At 46.1% G+C, this 22,583-nt stretch overlaps 1 protein-coding gene across 2 annotated transcripts; it reads right to left on the bottom strand.

Moving 5' to 3' along the window:
• Positions 1-29: 29 nt before the first annotated feature.
• On the bottom strand, positions 30-12,749 carry best2 (bestrophin 2). 2 transcript variants are annotated; one of them, XM_088931911.1, is made up of 11 exons: positions 12,358-12,709; positions 10,942-11,256; positions 8,130-8,365; positions 7,173-7,267; positions 6,735-6,968; positions 5,585-5,739; positions 4,968-5,045; positions 3,722-3,874; positions 2,876-2,956; positions 1,817-1,971; positions 30-1,217 (listed from the first exon to the last, which is right to left on the bottom strand). In XM_088931911.1, the coding sequence occupies exons 3-11, from the start codon at positions 8,279-8,281 to the stop codon at positions 359-361; spliced, it is 1,962 nt and encodes a 653-aa protein (XP_088788037.1). In that variant the 5' UTR covers positions 8,282-8,365; positions 10,942-11,256; positions 12,358-12,709; the 3' UTR covers positions 30-358. The 2 variants fall into 2 exon arrangements, with proteins under 2 accessions (XP_088788037.1, XP_088788036.1); XM_088931910.1 differs by lacking the exon at positions 10,942-11,256 and having other exon boundaries at positions 12,358-12,749.
• Positions 12,750-22,583: the final 9,834 nt, after the last annotated feature.

Here is a 22,583-nt window from a genome sequence, read left to right on the forward strand (position 1 = left end):
CTCACCTAGAAAGAAAACCGACACCCGCATTTCTATTTTTAAAATAGACAATTTTATTTTAGAAGAGCAGGGAAATAATACTTTTGCTGTGTCAAGACAGCCTTAACAAAAGGAAGAAGAAGCAATATAAAATTTATAAAATTTGTTAGAAAGTGATGCTAACTCCTAAACCAAGAACACCTACTGTGAATGGAAAAATTTTTATTTTCACATACACATGACTTACTCCATTATAAAAGCTTAACCCTTTTTTTTGGTTTCCCAGCTTCCACGTGCAGAGTATTATTTTCTCTGTAGAGCGATAGCACGTTGAAAGTAGCACTTCGTTTCCCAGGATTCAGTCCGTTCTGCTCATGCCTTAGTAGATGCTCGTCTCAGTGGGACAATACTGGCTCTTCAGACGCATTCCTCCCGTGCTGAGGTGTAGCTGCGGGAGAGGGCCGCTGAACTCTGAGCCCATGCTGACACTGCGGAGGCGCTGATTGAACTTGGCAACAGCTGGGCAGCGAAGAGGGGGCTGGTGCTCCAGCTGTTCTACAGAATTCAAGCTGCCATTGGTTGGGACGCACAGCATGGACCGCCCTGCCCCTTTCCCATTGGGCAGTGGCAGCAGGGGCGGGGCTTGCTTCTTGTCACCCGCGTGGAAAGTGCCAAAATCCTGGACTGAGCTCCCATGGGCCGGAGACAGCCGCAGGCCGGAGCCCTCCTTGGGATTCGCCCCCGGGACCCCGTTTCGTTTTTCAGCTGCAGGGGTGGGCGTGAGGCAGCAGGGGAGTTTGGCCTGCTCCTCGCCCTGGCCACCCGCCGAGGGGAGCGTCGCCGTGTCACCGGAGGGCAGTGCTGGCGGCTCGGCCTCGGCCTCCTCGCTGGGCTGGCGCAGCCAGGCCTCGCCCTCGCCCTCGCCCTCGCCCGCGGAGAACTGGATGGCGCTGAGGGGCACATGCTGGCTGACCGCGCCGCAGCTGCACAGCGTGCTCTGGGTGTCCGGGCACAGGCAGGAGTTGAGGGAGCTGCTGTCGGAGTCGCAGCTTGGCCGCCGGCCGAGGCGCTGCAGGCGGGCGGTGGTGCGTGTCAGCGCGCTGCCCAGGCTGGCGGGCGAGGGGGCGGCACTCAGCAGCCGGTTCAGCAGCGCCGTGCTGTTGTGGGCATTGTGGGGCTCCTCCAGGTTCTCCGCAATGTCCTCCAGCGGCTGGAACTGCATCTCCTCTTTGGGGACCCTGCGAGGAAAACAGGGAGCCGCCCCCACAGCGCTTTAAGACGGAGAACCCCCCGGCAGGAGAAAGGGCCCTGCCAGCGTTTGCCTGTCTTCCCTTATGTGCTGTTAATCGCTTGGGTTCACGTCAGAAACCTCCGACTTGGTCTAAACCTGCTTTCGCCTCTTTACTGCATTCGGAATACATCTGCCCTTCTGTGTGTGTTGCAATAGCAGGGGGACACAAGTAATAAAAGTCCTGTTGCTCCAGGTATAAGAACTATTTCGCTCTCCCCAGCCTCCTCTCTCACTCTGACTCCTGCAGCAGCGTTTGTGTTGTCTGCACAGTCCCTAGAGCAACACCTGCAGCCATGTACGTCCCCTGCACGGAACACAAGTACAAATCCAATTTCTAACTTTCCGTCATGCTTTTGGGAATCACTTTTCAAAGTATTCCACTTGTACATTTGTACTCTTTGCAAAATTGTTATACTAGGTTTAACCCAAGACGGCCTCAGGCCGTACATTTCTAAACTTGACAAACTGCAAGTGGTGGGAGGTGTTTGTGTCTGCTCTGCTGTGTGCACTGGATCAAGGCTCCTTGCTGTTGCAGGAGACACTCACGTCATGTCGAAGGTGGAGCCCTGGAAGGAGGGCTTCCGCAGGACAAACACAGTAGCAGCTGTGTAGGGGGGACGGGGGTTCGAGTCGTTCCAGTAGCGGTCCTTCTCAATCACAGGCAGGTCGCCGTACATCTCATCCACAGCCATCATGGACACCTGGCAAAGCACAGCAAGGGCAGCCCCCCAGGGTGAGAACAGGCGGCTACAGGCCAGAGGGGGGTCTGGCCACTTTGTTAGAACCATGCTTCCTTGGCACAGTAAGGTTTTGTTCAGCAAACTGGATCAGGTACTGCAAGGTGCTACTGTTGTGCTTCTCACTCACGGCAAATTCCCTTGCTGCAATGGTTAGATTGACACTGCCAATTACTGTACCACTTCAATTAATCCATCCCCCTCCATGTGGCCACACTATGAAGTCATAATAGACTAAATATTCTACTACAAAGTTCTCTTCCACTTCAATACACTCACCACTGATCACACTGTCACACATCCATCCATTTTCTAATGGCTTCAGCCAATTCAGGGTTGTGAGGAAGCTGGAGTTTATCTCAATCAGCATCGGGCACAAGGCAGCATAGACCCTGGACGCACCAGTCCACCACAGGGCCAATTTTCCTAGAAACCAATGAACCTACCAGCATGTCTTTAGGACTGTAGGAGGAAACCCTCATGAACACAGGGAGAACATACAAACTCCACACAGATAGCAGCCCAGGAACTGAACCCAGGGCCCCTCACAGAAAACCAGTCAGCCCAAATTGTTTATCATCTGTCAGAAATACCAAAGAGTCAACCCCTTCCTAATTCAGTCCACACCATCTCGGGAAATACACATCAAGATAAAGTTTTAAGGCCCTTGCTATGATCTCCACCAAACGAGAATGAGAGCCACACTGAAAAGCTTGTAATCGGTCAGTAACACGCATTGCTATTTTTGTCTTACAAGTTAGATGGTGTACAATCATGACAGCGTGTCTGAGGGAAGAAATTGGTTTACTTGATCATGTTGTGCGGCTTAAGTAGCGTTGCCTGGCAGTTTTGGAGACGAAGAGGGCACCTGGAAGTTCCTGTCGATGAGCCAGTTGGTCTCGAAGTCGTCATCGTCCACGCCAAAGGGATTGATCAGCTGCTCTGCGACCTGAGGGACACAGCAGGCAGGTCAGTGAAAACAGCCTTTACTTCGTCTTGACTCTCTCAGAGTCGTTATTAAATCTCTGCATCAAAATAAATTCAGTGATGGTATAGAACAATTCTGAAAAAAGTATGAATTAAGCACAAATGTGTGAACTTTGTGAAAGTACTGTATGGTTGCCATCGCTGGGCTCACCCCAGGCGATAGCGAGAGTTTGCAAGATTGTGACATGATGCAGCCCTTCCTGATCACTAGTCCCTGTAATGACTAATGTACAAGCGATCAAGCACAGGATGTGCAGCAGACATTTCACTGCAGAAATGTTCCAGTGTGATCTACAACTCAGAATTAACAAGAAGGTAGTATTTGTAGGCAAAACCATCTCAAAATCAAGAGCAATATTTCTATTGAATTAAAAGAGATGTATTCTAAAGACTGCTTGTTTACAGTGTGATAGGGCTACTTCACCTCACCAGAAGTTTTGTTGCCTAGTTCTGAATCACAGACAATGACAATGGCAAATATGGCACTTTGCCATATTTTATATAAATTGGAGGTTGTACACAGTGCATTAAGTGCAGTTTATTTTCATTGTGGTCAGAATTGGCATCGATGAGTGCATTTCATTCTAACCCCAAAATCTAACAAAAAAAAGTAGGAGTTCCCCTTTAACTGATGCAACACAGGTTTCCATGAAGTAATCATCGAGGACTCCCCAGGAGCAAAGCCACTGGATTTGCCAGATTCGCGCCCCTGGCCTGCTGCTCTTACCTTCAGCCAGCCGGCGTAGAAGAAGAACTGCAGCAGAGTGAAGATGGGAATGTAGAGGTCAAGGTCATGGCCTGGGTAGCCCAGGGTGGGGTCTAGGAACTGTCTGCCAATGAGGCACACCAGGAAGAAGCTGTACACCGCGATGGTCACCACCTGCCAAGGGACAGACCCTCCATCACAGACAGCCCAGCCGCGGACCAAACACCCGAACAGGACATCTTTTTCCCGCCAGGCTGACTGGTTTCTCTCCTTTTCTGACAGGTGCTCAGGCTGCGTACTGTACACGCACTCCTATCCTCAGTTTTATAGCAGCACGCAAGTTGGTACAGACTGGGTCACCTTGCATAGCTTTAAAGGTTTCAGAAAAGATTCAATTCACAATCTCAATTCACAGCTGATTTCTTTCAGTCAGTTCACCAGCAGGCCATTTCTACTTGTCTTTGTATAGATACAGGGCAAAGGGTGTCACAAAACCAAAAGGTTAGCGTTTTAACATTTTAAGACAAAAAAAATAAATATGAAATCAGCCAAGTTAAAAGCACAACTTAATCTACAGTTAGCAGGAGCTGTTTATTTCCTACCTATGCCCAAATAATTTTATAGGCAACTACCAAACTAAAAAACCATTAGTAAAATATCCATCTGATCCATAATCAGGAATAAATTTAGACCTTCTAATCTACTACATGCCTAGGGTGGGTGTGACAAATTTCCTAGATGTGGGATTAAAACCCCCAAAAAAGATGCATTTCAAAACTCGCGCTGAAAGGTCGGGGTCATGACCTTCCCATCAAGCATTACAGTAGGTCAAATGGTCATGTGTGATTGAGGGATCCCTTCTCTTGACCCTGTAAGGCCACAGGGCCTACGGATATGGATTCTAAAACCAATTGAGCTACAAACCTAATGAAAAGACCTTGCAATCCCCAATCCCAGGTCGTCACTCTATCGGTTTTTGAATTCCCTACAAAACCCAGCAACGCCAAGCGCTTTCTGGAACCAGCAGGAGATCTGCAGCAGCCCTGTGAATGTCTGCTGTGAAAGTCCAGGAGGGCTTCTGGTTTGCCACCATTTAATAACCCAGCATGCAGAGAGAGAGAGAGAGAGAGAGAGAGAGAGAGAGAGAGAGAGAGAGAGAGAGAGAGAGAGAGAGAGAGAGAGAGAGAGAGAGAGAGAGAGAGAGAGAGAGAGAGAGAGAGAGAGAGAGAGAGAGAGAGAGAGAGAGAGAGAGAGAGAGATCACTCACCTGCGTGTAGACCAGAGGCACGCTGACCATGTCGTAGTGAAAGAGCATGCTGCAGTTGCCTCGGAACTCATTGAGCCCCTGGCCAGACAGAAAGACAGGAGAGGGAGCCACTGTAAAAACTGGGGTCAATCTGCATCACGCAGAGAGCAAAAATCAGGGTATGGAAAGGGAAAAGGGCAGTTCTTTAGGTCTCACAGACTTGCAAGTATAGTACAACTCATATGAGAACATTTCTATCCCCAGAGAAGGCTACTGCCCTAGTGCGACAGTACAGACAGGGGTTCCTATCCAAGAGGAGACCCATTCAGCCTAGCATATACTATATGCATGCTCATTATGTTCCAGGATCTTATTCTACTTTGTTTTTTTCTTCCATTTTTATCCCAGAAAAACTGATTTCTACCCATGGCTTAATCTACAAATGTGGTCTTTGGAGATGAACAGCGATCCAGCCTCTGTTAATCACTCCGTTTTAATGAAATCCAGTTAAAGAGGATGTCTGGATGTACAGCTCTTCTGACTCCCGAGTCCCACCCGAGGACCCCTAATTCAAACTCAGCCCCGAGGGTCTTTCCTAAGCCGAGGTGTCCTGCGCATGCCTGCGCGGCCTGCCATACCTCCAGCAGCAGCTTCAGGGTGTTGTCGTCCTTGATGCGGCCCTCACAGCGGGCCAGAGCCGCCAGGTTAGTGAACCAGACGCAGGGCATCCAGTACTTGTTGTAGCGCGACTGCAGACTCTCGAACTTCTTGCGCTCGTCTCTGGTCATGAACCCTGAACAGAAACACAGGAGCAGTCCAGCTGAAACCTACGGAGACCGATTCGTTTTTCACCTCACTGTAACCTGCACTGAAGGCGCAGGACCCGCAGAGCAGCACTGACCATGCTTCCTGTTCTGAAAAAGGAAGCTGCCCTATTTGATCTGCTAACAAATCTGGAATACAGAATGCAGACTAAAAACAGAAACATGGATCTTCATAAAAAATAGTTTTTAGTCCAAGTGAGCAGGTTTACACTTAAAAGTTAAGCCTGATGATAGAAAATTACCTTTCTACCCTGCTTGATCAGAAAACTTTATGTAACTGATCCAGTTTTTTCAATTTGTCCCTCTGCCATTCATGATTTAAAAATCACCCCCATCCAGTCCACCATCTAAAATCTGATAAGGCTGGCATTTGGAATCAACAGAGACAAATAGGAAGCTTTTCCAGGGACTCCGTTCTAAAGCAGGAATTTATTTCCAGTCCTTAGAGAGCACGGCCTAACACAACAGCTGTAGACAACGGCAGACTTTCTATACAGATCCTGTCACACTAAGCAGCCTTGACTGTGGAACACAACACCAAGCACAAAAGAGAGTAGACAAACACCACAGTTGGTTTTAGCTGGAACTGTACATCTTCCAGGTCCTACTGCTGACAGAAGACTGATAACAGGACCATTCTCACTCATCATTTAAAGAACCCTTACCCTACTAAAACTGATACCCCGCTGATGGGTTGGGGAGCAAGGCTGGGGTCCCCAGATTCCCAATATGAGTTAACAGCTCTGGACAAATGTATCTGAAGAGGGATCTTCAACCTGGAAAGCTAGTGAGAATGCCAGCCAGGTGAGATTTCAGACTGTTTTCTGGCCTCGTCAAGATTAGCGTCTCTGAATGTCATGAGAGCCAGCAGGAGGACTGAGGCTCTGAGAGACTGGAGATTCCCCGGGGCGTGCAGACCTCTGGACACCGGCCGGAGGCCGGGGGAGGGCGGGTGGACGCTCACCGGCCTCCACCACATGGTCCATGGTGGGGAAGCGCCGGAAGACGGCGGTGCTGACAGAGCGGAGGATGAGCAGGGCCGACAGGCTGGCGTAGCGCATCAGGGTCCGCCGGAGGAGACGCCCCCTCTCGTCGCTGCCCTGCACCCCGCCGGAGATCACGCACATAAGCCTGTCGGGCAGCGGGATGGACTTGTACTGGTTCCACCAGCGGTTCACCACCAGCGTGACGTAGAAACCTGCATGGGAAGGAGGGACAGTCACACACACACACAGAGGACACTAGGCGCATGCCGGAAAGGGCTGAGGGCACCTGTTCGCCCCCCGCACTGGAGATCCTGCTTACCCCCGAGACTGTACTCAGCGTTTCTAAAAGGGAATGACACGGAGAGAATGGCCCTGTGTCTCACTCCCTCCCGCCCGGAGGACGGGAGCACACATACCCAGCACGAAGGACATGGGGATGAGACTGGCGTAGTGGTTGCAGTAAATGGCCAGCTTCTCGAAGTACCTCTTCTGATCCTCCAGCAGCAGAAACCTGAAGAAAGGGAAAAGAGCATGACACTGTGGCGCGAGGAGCAGGAGATCTGTAGTGTGGCAGCCAAGCAAAGGGCTGGACTTTCATGACTTTTGACAACTACCTACCTTACACAGAGGATTCTGGGATCCTGGGATTGGCTGTCCTACTCACGTCACTGTACTAACTCATTCCAAGGGAAATGGCCTCATGGGATTTTGAATCATTAAGCTACAAGCACCCAAATAAGTTATTATCAGGGAATATTATTATTATTTCTGGCTATAGACTATTAACTAACTACCTATGTTCTCTCAGGTGACCTCCTCTTGCTGGTACCTGCTTGAGGTACCACATGCAAGTTTGGGTGTAAAGTATTGATACATGGGGATTGGGTCTTTCTCTTGGCAGCAGACAGGAGGCTGGCAGGGACCTGGAGTGCCCACGCAGCAGAAACCGATTGGCCGAGCACTGCCTAGGATAGGCGAGGTGTCAGTCACGAAGGGAATAGCAGCACCTGCAGACCGGCAGTGACACCAGGGAAAAACACTCTTCCAGGTGGTACCAGCTGTTTGTGGGGAGTTATGGGGATCACAGCAGTCACAGACGACTCTGACCGTCAGGCATGACCCAACAGGGCAGCCATTCAGCCAAGTCTTAAAACGAGGCAATACTCCGAACTGTAAAGTCAATCAATCAAGTGTATTTATTGAATGCACAACAATACAAAAGTTGCTGGCAAATGTCTTATTGCAAAGGCAAACTTCACAGAGATTGCAAAACAAGAGCAATATTCAGCTTTGATTCGATTTAAGCAGGTACATGCAGATGATTCCTGCACCAGTTCTGGTCAATCGCCAAGCCGATGGGCTGATGGGCTTACCTGTAGGTGACGCTGATGGCCATGTACAGAGCAAAGAACACCATGAACTCTTTGTACAGGAGCTTGTAGATGCTTCCCTTCCAGGCCAACAGCAGCTTGGAGAACCCACAAAAGCGGGCATTGGCCACCCGGGCAGTATAGGTCACTGTCATGGTGTCCTGGGTTCAAAGGTCAGGTCTGGAGGGTTGGCAAGAGTTGGCGTGAGATGGTCTTCTACCAGGGCTGGCGTAGCAATCCTGGAAAGACAAGGTACATGGGTTGGATCATTTATTTCATGGTTCCCCTGGGTCTCTGTCTTTGGAGGCAGATGTTCTGTAGACTGAAGAAAAGCCATACATGAAATAACATGACGTTAGTGTTCTGCAGAGCAACAGGCATTCATCTTGTCACCAGTATGAAGGAACACTGTAGAACTGGCATGACTGGAGCACAACAGAGAAGCAGGTTTTATAAGTCCATCTCAAACGTCATGGTGCAAATTCTACTTGTGTTGTGGAATAACATGGATGTAGATTATCATCCTAAACAGTCTCCAAATTACATAATTTAATAAATGACAAACATGGAATTGCACCCTTACTTTAGAAACTGCCAATTTCATGTTGGGTTACAAGACCTGCTGGACTGGGGCTCTCCAGGATTAAAAGAGGGAGCCAGTTGGCCACAACTTGTATCCAGAGGGCTTATGTGCTTTGAAGGACATGGCAGTGTCTACTATCATTACCTATTGGAAAGCTGCTCTCCTCCAGCCTGTGTCTAGCACAGTATTACCCTTATGGAGAACAGGATTCAGCTGTTTGAAGAAGCCAGCTAACTTTGGAAAGCAGCTACTGATGAAGAGCAGAATGGGATAGTTTAATGTTTTACTGGCTTTGTGCACACAACTACGGAGTTGTGGAAATCCAACGTTTTAAATGTGTCCATTTCCCTTCTCATTCCAGGCTTCTGATTAAGTGGCAAACCATTCACTTACTTGTTTACCTCATGACCTACAACATTCCAGGATGCTCCAGGCCCAAATACAAATGTGAAAGAAACAGCAGGAATCAAACGAGGATTAGTGTGCACATCAATCACGTCCTGTCCTCATCAGCTGTGCATCAAGCAGTGCTCCTATTAGAGCAGGGCTCTGTGTACACATGCACCTCTCTGTCCAGTTTCTGAACCCCATCACCACTTCCCACCCTATGAGGGACACGCCACCTTACAAAAATATTGATTCACCAGATGTCCAATGGATATTTTAAAGGGAACCGGGGTAGGTTTCTAGCTAACTCCAAGGAAGGTACAGCTCCCTTCTTGAAACCAAAAATACAAATCATTTTCATGTCAATACTACAAAACACTATTTCAAACCATTAAGAACAGGCTGGGTAAATGGAATCATTCCTCATCAACCCAAGTGCTCTGATAGAACTACTTTTGGTTTACAGGATAATACTCATCTAGATTGCATGGCATGTGTAGGTCTCTTACATCCTCACAATTTGTGATCGACGTGTTGTTGAAGCACTATATTTCCATCCAGATGTTTTCTAACTGCAAGGCAGGATACACCCTGGGTGGGACACCAGTCCATCACAGGGCAGACTTACAGACACAAACACACACACTCACAACCAGGGCCAATTTTCCCAGATGCCAATTAACCCAGCAACATGTCTTTGGACTTGGGGAGGAAACCATTGCAAACATGGGGGAGAACGTACAGACTCCACACAGACAGCTCCCAGGAATTGAACCCAGGGCCCCAGCAATGCAAACCACTGACCCACCTGCACTATATTTCCAATATATCAAAAGGTTTGTGAAAATAATTATTTTCATAAATCAAAGCATGAAATCAACTCTTTACATCACTTTTCAGTCCAGGTCCTTGAAACTCATGGCAGCTGGTTTTGACTACGTTGCTCAATTGAATCAATAATGTAATTGATCGTTCAATGACTGATTTCTGGCACAGTTTGAAAAATACTTATGAAAATACTGTATATAGGTGCTGTAAATGTACAACCTCTGACAATTCCTGAAGTAAAAACAATTCAATACCAGTATAGCAAAGCCGTCAAATCAGAGGTTCAATTAAATGAAGAGCTCGGGTGGAGAAAAAAACAGCACTGGATCAGGAGGAAGTGGATTGGGAAGACCCGTTTTTACAGTCGAATTGCTTGGTGTGCCAAGAGCAGCCATGTTAGACTGTTCCTGCCCGGCCGGGTTTCCCCTCACAATTACATGCTTGATCTCATTACTTAACTAGTTGCCGAAGTGTAAAACATCGAACCAGGATCCATGGAGATATACAGGGGGACTGTACCTTTAATATACAGTACATGCCAAATTGAGAAAACAATTAAGTTAATTGTTTAATTGACTACTCAGGTTGGAAACAAAAATACAGAAAATGGATTAACACATGAACAACTATTGGTCTCGGCGCTGGCGTGTGGAGTACAGTTTGCGGACGCCGTGAGCGTGTATCGGGGTCCTAACCGTATGGGAAATGAACACACAGCACCTATGGGACCTGACTATCTGCGCTAACGTACTGGTATTCCAGAAATAACGGGTCAGGCTTCAGTTCTGCGAGGCCTTAGATTGCAGACAACCTGCCTGAAGGTTGCAGGACACGACAAAGGACTACAGCAAAATCCGCATCATCATCATCATCACACAAACCACTTCCCGTTATGAAGTCAAACTCGATTATTCCCTGTTAGGAATGTCGCCGTGCTCCCTATTTGCGATGGCAGATTAACTTTGTATGTACCAAATATCTATGTACAAAACGGACAAAAGTATCACAAATACTTACGGGCATGCCTCATCGTTTGGGGAGAGCGGTTATCGGGGACTGCAGTGACTGAACCCAGGATGTGAAGCCGAGGTTCTGTTGGCAGTCACCTGAAGCAGCTGCAGAATATCCGCAGCCGATTCTCTTCATCCCGGGTTCGGCAGTTCTGGTCCTGTCGGGCCGGCGCGTCTGCAGGGTTTCATTCCAGCTCAGCTCGTTATTAACAGCGTCTCCCAGCTGCTCAGGTGCGGCGGCTGCTGCTTTCAAGAGACCGAGAACAGCTGCAGACACACCGGCCGGCCCTCCAGGACCGGGACTGCCCACACCCGCTACTCTCTGCGGGACGGAGAGAATCATGTCTGGATAAGAAATGTCTGTTTGTTACAGTACATGCCTGAGCGCTGCTGAAGTGATCTGGGTTCTCTGGGCCACATGAAGTGTCGTTTTACAGCGCACATAGGGGCACATGCTGCTGATACGCCGTCATCCAGGTGTCCAGAAAAGCGCTATGAGTGTAAGGATTATTACCATGAATACTAAACGGCAGTCTCAAGGATGGAGTTACACTTCCAAGCCCTTTGAAACACTCCCAGACAGCAAAAATACTCGACTCTACATGTACTGCAGTAGCTTCGAGGCTTGCAAACCCACGTGTTTTCAAACTGGAAGGCTGCCTTTTCGAAGCAATTGGGACCCTGTGATTCACATTGAATGTGAAAGCATTACACCGGGGATCACAGGGCACTTAAAACTAACCTACTGCCACTGAAAATTACTCAGCCACCTACGGTTTAAGGATGAGCGTCGTAGAGTAGAGTCTTGCACAAACCGAGGAAAAATAAGTCTGGTACAGAAACCCAATTACAACCTCAAAATCAAATGCACAGGCAGCGGAGTTTGTTTCCAGGAACAAATACAAGCTGGTCCCGGGACATAAACACTGCCATCAAGCTCGGAAATGTAACAGCAAGTCCCAGCAACATTGTAACAAACCTCATATGCTGTAATGTTCGAGAAGGCGTTTGTGAGTTTGTGAGTACGCTGGGGTGCTAATATTCCGGAGCTTTTCCTGAAAATCACAAAATCAATGTAGTTCTCAGTGCTTACCTCGCACCCATTTCACCTCCTACGCATTAACCCCGATTCCAGATATTTAAGTAACTGGAAGAAACATTTTCTTAAAAAACTATGGTGTCATAAACAAATGTGACTAATAATGATTGTTATAACAAACGAAGCATTTTCATCGAAAATTCTAGAATACCAAAAAAGTCGCATTTAATTTAAAATCGGACGAACCATTAGCAACAATATCACACCCACCCATTTAAAAATCAGTCTCTGTAACACAATAATCACGTACTGTTACATCCCGCACAACTGAATTTGGTACCGCGGAGAAAACATAGCAACTTTTACTAGTCATTCAGCACTCACCTTGAACTTCTCTAACCAACTTTTCCTTAACCTTGGTTAAACAAATGTCCCGAAGCATCACCATCCACCGAAGCCTAACAAGAAGTTTTCTGAGTAAAGGGATTATCCACCGGTGTGCGCTATTTCAGAATAAGCAGCGCGCGTCTTCTCCTCTTTCCGTAACCGAGTGAAGCCGACAGGTGTCTCGTCCTTCCCAACCGGCAGCCGCGCAGGAAAGTTGGTTTTCTCTCAAAAGCCCCGAAGTGCTTAGCCCCCCGCATTAAAAACCCCGTTAACTGCGCGAGGCGTGTACTTGTAGTAACTCACTGTGGGCAGGGAGAGGGACTGAGCGCTCCAGCCAGTCCGCCGACCTTCAAATAGCTTTTTCATTGTCTGCTGGGGGTGTGTGTGTCACTGAGGGAGAAACCTGTTTCATCTCGCTCTGTCGTGTGTTCACAAGCCTCCTCCTCTCTGCTATCTCTCACCACCCGTAATCCAATCAAGACTGCTTCTAAGACGACCCACACTCTCATTGTTTTATCCCAGCTAGCCTAGGTGGAATATTAAGCACAAAAAATTCACTTCTGTGTTGATCCCACCGCATAGATACAAAGCAAATTATTTTCAACAGCAGTAAAACAAAAACATTTCACCCACAGTGCTTAAGAAAAAAAATCGATATTGTTAGTCGTCTTCAAAGGGAGGGGGTTGTGAAAGATTCGTTTTAAAACCATTTTGTTTCGCTCTTATAACGTCAACACAACGGACTTATTCAGAATAAAATGGGAAACACGAGTCGAAAGAGGCAAACGGGAACTAAGAGGAAGTGCCTATAAAGACCGTGAACGGGGGGCGCTTTTTCACGCGAAGAGTTGCGGTAGCCTGGAACAAGCGGCGCTGATTTTGTTGATGCCGATAACCTGTCTTCCTTCACGAAAGCCTTCTTTGAGCCAGAGTCTAGGGCTGTAGGTGGGCTAATTAGACTTGCCCTCGCGTGAGAACATTCTTGTGCTGTGAAAACTAGGACAGATTCTGTGACCAGATTTGAACTAAAATAGATTTGAACTGTATAAAAGTACATATATTTGTGTGCGGGCATGTGTAATAACATTGTAAGAATCTTTGGTCATGATGCCCTCACGTGATGCCATGCTCCACAATCTCCTCTTCCCCTTGTTCATTGAAAATGTTCCCATTGTGTGATGAAGGACAGATGAAGGAATTCTCCTCCTCCTCCATTAGGGAAGGCCACACTGCTAGATGACTCTACAGAAAGCTACTGTGCGTGTTGGATAACAGGCACCACCTTTACAAATACTAATTAACCCGTGGAACATCATGATCGTTTAAAGATAAACACTTAATCTTTTCACATAATAACTCAAACCACCCAATGCTGGTGTTTGGCAGACATATTAATTAAAGGCCCTAAAATAGATCTTTATAATGTCTACAGTCGCCTCACTGACATCATAGTATCACCATACTGTCGATATAGGATTAAAACAACATGGCACTGTGCTAACAGACTGCAGCTACACATATCATTTTTTATTACAGGAGGCTGAGAAAGTATATTTAGAGTCAATCTGTAGAGTAGGCGTCTTGTGAAAACACGCAGTCTGTGGTGTTAGGACAGATTGTGTGTGAAATATGGTAGAGAGGGTCGATTCAGCAGCTCCAGATTAATTTTGCTTCAACAATCAAAGGAATAACGTTCCCATTACAAAAAAACAGCAACAAAGAAATGTGTGTACAAAACATGAATGAACTCCAAACAAGTGCCATCGATAATTCCCAGATCCCCTTCAGTAAACAGATCAATCACCGCATCACAATTTACAAATGTCAGAGTCACACTACACAGGCCTACGCGTCAGGCAGGTGGGCAAAAAGGTACTGAACGCAAAGCATTGTAAAAATATATAGTCTCAATCACTATTGAAATTACAACCACCATGGGTACTGTTTACACTTGGGGACTGTTTAGCCAATAGATTGATTGTTTTCAGAAGCTGTTTACAGTTCACAGATATGAATACAGATATGGGCTCCATCTCTCCCAGTTCAAGGTAGCTGTACATTTCTAAAAGCCTGGCCACTGGCCTTGGGGTACAGAGCAGGTCGTAGAAGACAGCAGGTTGTTTGTTTTTTATTTTGCTTTTTCTTTCAATGGCAAAGCAATGGAAGCACATTGTCAGACACGGAACCGGACAGCACTGTTCACACCTCCTACAAGATCGACAACTGAGGCAGTTTTGTCAACTTCACGATCACAGACACAAAACATGTCCAGTAGGATGAACCACCAGCCCCTATCATTCCAAAACACTTTCAATTCCTGAAAATCCTCGCTTTCACACTCTAGATTCTTAACTCTAAGTCTAATTTGCTGTCTTAATTTGTGGATTCCTGTGTGATTGTGCGATGTCTTGATATAATGAACTGTGGGAGGTTTGTAAAATAAAGGTCCTAGTTAGCAGAGTTAGCCCTCTGAGGAGGATGATTCTTGGGTTGTTTTGCCAGTGGCAGCCCTTGTAATGGAGTGAGAGCAGGAAGCTACATCACACGGTGTACATACTGTAACACTGGGCATACAGTATAGCCCCTCACAGTGTGGCCCCTGGAGATGCAGAGAGTACTGAAAATGATTGTCACATCTTATCTGGGAGATGGATGGACAAAATGACACTGATCTTCCAGAACTACGGAGAAATAACGCTCCCTTGGAACATTTTAGTTTTTTGATTGAATGTGCATAAAGCTCGCAAAGTTGCAGAAGTCCACCAACGTGTCAGCTCGGCTTGCATTCTCATTATTCAGCTAACTGTGGGAGATTCTGCCCATTCTCATGAACTGGCCTTTGCAGGGACATCGGCAGAACCCACACCTGCCCCTCCAAGCAATACGCCAACTGTTTGCCAACGAGACAGCTTGGGTAAGAAAAGGGTGGTGGTGGGGGGTTTATGGAGGATCTATTGTATGCAGTTATCTGCCCAAGACATCAGCTTTCTGCAACGTCTGGTGGCTGACTGTACACAGTGGCGTCACTTTGCCTGTATTAGGATGGTGATCAGGGCTGTAGGTGCTGGTAAATCCCTGCATTAGGGATTTTGAATCGGACTAACATTTCGTTGTGTCACATGCGCGCTGCAGCAGAATGGCGGTGAACTACTGCAGTAGTCAGCCAACACTAGTTCTGCCAAGTAACAACACCCCCAGCTGGTTTTGCAAGTCACTTCTATCCATTTATAAGTCCTGGGACCAGTTGTGAGAGTCTGATCAGTTCAGCATGGGTTGTATTTCGTTTACTCAGGCCTGGAACGGCCAGATCTGCTCCTGGAAAAGTGCAGGTAAGGTGTTCTTACTGGGTTTTCACTCTGCAGGATCTGAAATTATAGTGTTAATTAAATGCCCTCCTCCAGTAAGTGAGTTTGACACCCCTGAGTATAGAATAGAGCATAGATCAACTAATGGTCCTTCCTATCCAATCCATTGCAGGATTTTGCTCCTACCTGGTCTGTAATCATTGAATTGGAAATCAACAGCAGCAATTAAGGTGATGATTGGAGCAAATTTCTGCAATGGGGCAGACTGGTTGGAAACAGCTCTGGACTAAGGGTGTAGAATGATTCCTATGTCACACCCTGTTGGTAGAAAGTACTGAAGTTTAATAAGAGACTCAGGAGTCTTTGATTTTGTGAAAACAAGCTATTCACGGTGTTGGATATTACCTTGCTGACCACAAAATAGTAGCATGGGAGATGTTTTGTCAAAACACCAATTCGTTCCTGTAGAAACCCCTTGACGCTCACACAGCCCGCCGTTAAGAGTTCCTGGTGCCAGCTGAAGTTTGAACATGTTCCAGTGCTGTGCTATTATACTGAAGGTGCTCATTTCGGTTTCCTGAAGTTATGTAATGTGGGAAACGAACACTTACTGTACGTTACCTTTGTCAGTGATATCACTGCCGCTGTGTTCACAGGTCTAACTACAGCAAAAAAAATATTTTATGAGGTTAGGTGGTGACTAACATATTGTTAAGGGTTGCACATGGTTGCATTCATGTGCAGAAATGGCATTTAAAACAGATGAAAAGGAGGCAGTTCCTTACACAAAGAGTTGCAGGTGTCTGGAACATGCCACCCCACCATGTGGTTGAAGCGATTACCCTTGTTTCTTTCCAGAAATGGGTGGAAAAGCCCCTCAGATGAACTAACTACTAACGACCAAACAAACTAGATAGATACAACAGCCAACTCTAGTTTGGAACTATTGTTATGGAAACTGGAATTCTGGGAGAAAAAAAAACCCTTCTCGATCTTGCTATTTCTCAAACCGCAGAAAACACAAAACCCAAGGCACTACACCAGTACAAAGCGACCGCTTCGTTGTGTGTGAAAAAATATTGTCCTACCTGCGGCAAAACGTTCACACCAGCAAAATAACTCGAGTGTGTACATATTGTGTATGAATATAAAACGGTTTGGTTTCCATATTGTTCGAAAGACGTTACGAATTCCATTACACTTGTTTACATCATTAAAGACTGCAAATTTATTGTTAAAAATATTCTTCAAGGGCATACTAGGGCGGACTGCTGCAGTGAAAACCTAAATCGGTGACATCAGCTCACACCTGAAGAAGGCTCCACGGCCGAAACGTTGTATTTTCTTTCTTCTCTTTTCAGCATGGAATAAACCTATTACTTGTTCCTTTGCAGCCTACGCACGCTGACGCAGCTGCCCACCTGAACGACATCCATGCTGTTTACCTTTAGGAGAACGAAAAGGAGTTATTAAGAAGCCCAGAAGTTGATACTCTCTTAGGGATTTTCCGGCTTTTTATTTTTTGGGGAGCGGTCGTTGATGCGTGTTATTCGGGACAGACACTTTCTACTGCAAAAATACACATTTCTTAGGTCATTTAAGCTTTGTTTTTTCAAATCAAATGCGTCTATCTGAATTAATCTGAAATTAAAGCGATTTACAGTGTTCTGGACCGCGCTGGTCTGTCGCTTATGGTTCATCACCAAAACCGGTTCCCCTGCGCCGGGCCGCCCCGAGACAACGGGGGCCTGTGTTAATGAGACTTGGCGCTGTCTGTGCCCTTGTATCCTGTGGAGACTTGACCAGTAATAACCCCTAAATCTCAAAGTATTAGTTCGTTTTTTTTTCTAGGATGTAGTTTTATTTCCTGTCTTTTCCTTTAATCTAAAACCAGACTAATATGAAAAAAAAAGCAACGGACTGACTGCAAGGCCCCGCAATACCCTTGTCTGCTGGTAAGTGTTCTAAGTGGGCCCTTAATTAAAGGTGCTAATTGACGTTTTTAAATACTCTGTGTGTCTGTGTAGATTTCTCTATACTCAGACTACCTTTCCCCCCGAAAATGCCTCACTTAAAGCTTATTGTTTCCAGCCAATTAAACACGCGTAACTTGACGCACTGTCTAAATAGCTCTTCATACGGATTCAGTTGATAATGTTTTATAATGAACAGGCGCGGGTAGGAACGGCAATGTGTCGCCACTCCAACAATTTGCACAGTCAGCACGATTAGCTTTGTTTTTCTCCCGCTGGAGGGGTGCAATATGTGATTGTATTCTGCAACTCACAACTCACAACTCACAACTCACAACTCACAACTCACAACTCACAACTCACAACTCACAACTCACAACTCACAACTCACAACTCACAACTCACAACTCACAACTCACAACTCACAACTCACAACTCACAACTCACAACTCACAACTCACAACTCACAACTGACAGCCGACAGCCGACAGCCGACAGCCACTGAAGCTCAGCAGGTGTGAGCCTGGTCAGTACCTGGATGGGAGACTCCTGGGGAAAAAACTACGGTTGCTACTGGAACAGTTGCCGGTGGGACCCATAGGGAGTGCCCACCCTGTGGCCTGTGTGGATTCTAATGCCCCAGTATAGTGACAGGGGCACTATACTGTAAAAAAGGCGCCGTCCTTCAGTTGAAACCTAAAACGGAGGTCATAACTCTTCTTAGTCATTAAAAATCCCAGGGCGTTTCTCGAAAAGAGTAGTGTACCAATCAAACATCCTAATAATCCTCATCTCTGCACTGGCTTCATCACATTGTTCTCTTCCCCACTGATAGCTGGTGTGTGGAGAGCGGACTGGCGGGTTGGGGCTACACACTGGTGGTGATGGAGGGGAGACGTCATTACCTGTAAAGCGCTTTGAGTGGAGTGTCCAGATAAGCGCTGTCAGGATTATTATTTCAGGCAATACACCTGAGTCAGGGTAGCTCTGACTATTTTTGCAACTTTCACTGCTGCCTCAAGGTCGTGCTCACAAGCCCTGCCTCAGCCCAACACAGTCAGGATCACGCGGAGTGTGATTCATTCAACTCTAATCAGAGGCACACCAGAGCCGACCGTCTTATCACAAACCACACTGTCTCATTCGGCCGATATCAGAACGAGTAATTAACTTTTGCAGACATCATTAAAGCCTTCCCGGGTTTACATCTTGATACTCATGGTCGCTAGCTCCCAGTAAAACGTGGTTCTCATTCCTGACTCTGCGAACGACGAGAAGCCCCCAGAATTGAAGCGCTCCGCGCGGCCCAGATATCCCCTCAGAGAAACCAGGGTCTGCGGTTCACACAGCACGAGCGGGAGACAGTGGAGGAGAGAACGAGAAGTCTCAAACCGCCCTCAGTGCCGTCATCCCTCGGCTGTTTTATTTCACTGGGCAGTGTCTCCACAAAGCAATGGCCAGTGTCGGCTTCGCCTTACTCCCGTTTAAAAAAAAACTTTTAAAATAGGACCCCAGTGGGGGGAAACACGGGATAGAAAACATTTTGGAAAATTTAACGGATTTACTTCCTTGGGATTAAAAAACAAGTACGCCGAGCCCGGATGATTGCTTGCAGTCCTAGACGTGTTTTTAAATCGATTTATAATGCTTAACTTGATATAAAACCTCCCAGCACAACGTATCCGTCCGAATGAAGTTTTACGGATTGCCCATGTGGCTCGCTGGTATTTACAGGAATGCACAGGACTGTTTGTTCAGGAAATGTAGGTCTTTTCGAATGGAGACGAGCAGAATGGACGAAATGTTTTGTGTTGTGGTCACATAGCGGGATAAAAGATTTCTGAACAACATACTTCTAAACGATTTCTTTCCCTCGCCTATGAATGCAGAATTTTACCTACATCTTAAAACGTAGAAGTGCGATGAAAACAAGTTCCCGTTACATACTCGATCTTGAGCACCTCGGCTGGAGTCGGGATTGGGGGGGTTGTAAACCAAGGATTAAAGATGAAACCGCCTATCAAATGCGCCTGTCGCTGTAAATGTGGGCATTCGGGCGGCTGGCGAGTGACCCGCTAGAGACCGGAATCCGCGCGGAAAGGATTCCAGAGCGGAGCGCGTCTCGGCCTCCCCGGAGGACAGGATCAGCTCCTCCAGCCCCAGGGCGCGTCTGGCTGTGGAGGGGGCTGCTGGCGGCCTCGTATCACGTTTTCGATTTGTATTTGTATTGTTTATTTCATCCTCCTTCATGCTCAGCCGCCCCGACACACGTTACAGAAGACCAAAGCCTAATGAAAAACCTCCACTCAACACAATCCAGAGCCTTTAGTAGCGACCCAGATTCCGAATTTCTGTCAGAATCGATGGGTCCCGTTTCGGGGAAAAAAAGGGGTCAACGCGCCACTGACGTTTCCTTAAATGGGATATTGTCTGCATGTTTTCTAACAGAGAAGGCTGCTGACACCAGCATTTCCAGGATTAAAATGATAAAGAAAAAAAACTAACAATTGCGTGGTGGTAGAAAAGTTCAATGAAGATCACATACCTTTGCTTGTCCCGTAGATGAAACATGTGAATAACATAAAAGAGATTATCTCTAGGTAAATAACCAGTATGTACCTGGATTCCTAGAACTTATTGACGATGATTGTTAATCGCATTTGCAAACACCAGCGGTTCTGAATCTTCTTCTGTGGAACAGTGAATAAAATCAATCAGGTTCGAAACCGTGGTTAACAATTTGAAGATAAAACAAATGTAGGTTACATCATGAAGTGGATATATCTTAAAGAGTTATGGGGCATTATCTACTATAGTCATTGCCAGTAATGTGGCCACACACGATGAGACATCTCTTCCAAAGCTGTCATTGTTGTGTAAGAAACTCGTCCAACCCCTTCTCTTTGTGAAATAATAATCCAGTCAAACACTAAATGAAAATGGATAAGCAGCAACTTGTAAAGTGAGCTGAAACCTACTCAAAACTCTCCACCTGCAGCGATCTGCTCGCTGCTTTAAACAGACACCAAAAACTATTTTTTTCTCGTCCTTCAAACTTACTGATCCATCATTTCACATTTCGATTGTTACGACCCAACTAAATGTGAATTTGACAAAAACACCAGAAACAAGAGTAAGGTAGCTTAGTACTCACACTATTGATTCTAGAACAGGAAGTCTCCAGCAGTAGTTCTGGCCAGACCGAATTTAGCAAGCTATACGCACAATGAGTGCATTGGCCGACCAGCAATGTGGTGATTGATCATTAACAAGGGGACAATTTTGGGGGAACATTGCTTGAAGAGCATTGTTCTAGACCACACTGATTGTAGAACCCTCCAATAAGTTAATTGATCGCTAACTGCTTAATTAACCCAGGTGCCAAAGATTACTTTGATAATTAAGGATTAATTTGAAAACCTGAAGCACCAAAGCAGTCTACATCTGTACTACACCATCTAACATCTTTGCATGAGTTTTATATGCAGCTACATCTTCCAAGTTGAGGCACAGCTGACTGTTAAATGGTCCTGTATTGAGACAGACCCACATACCTCGTTTTTCCCCCCACTGTTGTTGTAGGTCATGCTTTGCACTGTGAAATTAGACTTACGCACATTGAACCTTTGCGTTCGGATACAAAGATCTGACTGTTTTTCGTTCCTTCTACAAAGAAATATCAGACAAGAACATTAATGATACAAGAATTCATCACTATTGGCCTTCAAGCCATTATACGTTCCAGGAATAATGACTAGGTTGACCAGCATTTTCAACCTCTGGAAAATTTAACAAATTTAAGTGAAAGATACAGATCATGGAAATAGTGATCTTTATTTGAAATGTCTACATGAAAGCTGGAATGGACTATTAGCGCACTGCCTTGATTCAGAGGGGCAGGAACATGCTGTCCTTCTGCTCTGACTAGAGCTCCTTCCTATTGAGTATAATTACCCTGAAAACTGCACAAAGCAGCAGGAGCATCGTTCTGAAAAACTGTTTGGATGCATAAAAGAAGACTGATCTACATCGACAGAAATGCATTCAAGATAAATAATGGAATAAATGGAGGGCAAAACCATGCTGAAGAGAAGGGGGAAGAAAAGCTTTACCTGCGGAGTCTTCTTCAGGTGTAGAAAAAGTAGTACAAAATAATGCTTTTCATTGTAGAATTAACCTCAATTTGTTCAAAAGGCTCAACTGTGGCGAAAGAAAGGAACTGCAGATGTGCCAAAGAACACCTCCTCACCTGTGAAGCTTGAGATGCTGTTCTGAAGATGCACACAAGTCAGGGTGTGTTGGTGCAATAACAATTCTTTCCTCTGCCTGGGTAGCAGTGTAATAATTGCCAGTGTGCCTGGAGCAATGCTTCTCAGTCCAGGTCTTAGGGAGCCTCACACCTGCTGGTTTTCATTGAACCTGAGCCGTTCACTTCACTGAATCCTTAACGTGATCCAACGAGTTGTTTGGTTAGAACATGTGCAAGTTTATTTTTCTGCTCAGCTGTTGAAGGTTTTCATTTATGTTAGGACTACAACAGTTAAAAGCCAAAACAGCAGAAAAACAATTAAATAGTTTACATTGAATTCATTTTTAGGTCTGTTCAGGGTTTTGTTTTCAATCACTCTTGGTTCTTACTTGCAAGCACACCGCAAAGCTTGACAGAGGCAGTGCCATAGGCTGGGCATGCAAGTCTGCCTCTGGAACAGGCTCACTGGTCTTTATTGATGATGTAACCAGTGACAGCAGCAGAGCGAGTACTGAAGTTCACAGAAACATCTTGGTGGCTCCAATCCACTTCACCATGCAGCATGACAGTGATCCAAAACCAACAACCTGTACAACCATCAGGAGAAAAAAAAAAAAGTGGAAAACCTCTAAAGCAGGACAAGTCAATTCCCAGACCTAAATCCAACTGAGAATCCCAAGAATAAGCAAGAACCCA

The sequence above is a fragment of the Atractosteus spatula genome, chromosome 14 (genome assembly GCF_055471065.1).
Source record: "Atractosteus spatula isolate fAtrSpa1 chromosome 14, fAtrSpa1.hap1, whole genome shotgun sequence".
NCBI classification, from domain to species: domain Eukaryota; kingdom Metazoa; phylum Chordata; class Actinopteri; order Semionotiformes; family Lepisosteidae; genus Atractosteus; species Atractosteus spatula.

Bases quoted from the DNA above. Each gene is read 5' to 3' on its own strand.
- best2 (XM_088931910.1), bottom strand. From the start codon at position 8,281: ATGACAGTGACCTATACTGCCCGGGTGGCCAATGCCCGCTTTTGTGGG. The intron at 7,268-8,129 runs GTAAGCCCATCA...CCCTTTCTTCAG, and splicing joins GCCATCAGCGTCACCTACAG to GTTTCTGCTGCTGGAGGATC. The intron at 1,972-2,875 runs GTGCCCTCTTCG...GTGCTTTGCCAG, and splicing joins TCATCGACAGGAACTTCCAG to GTGTCCATGATGGCTGTGGA.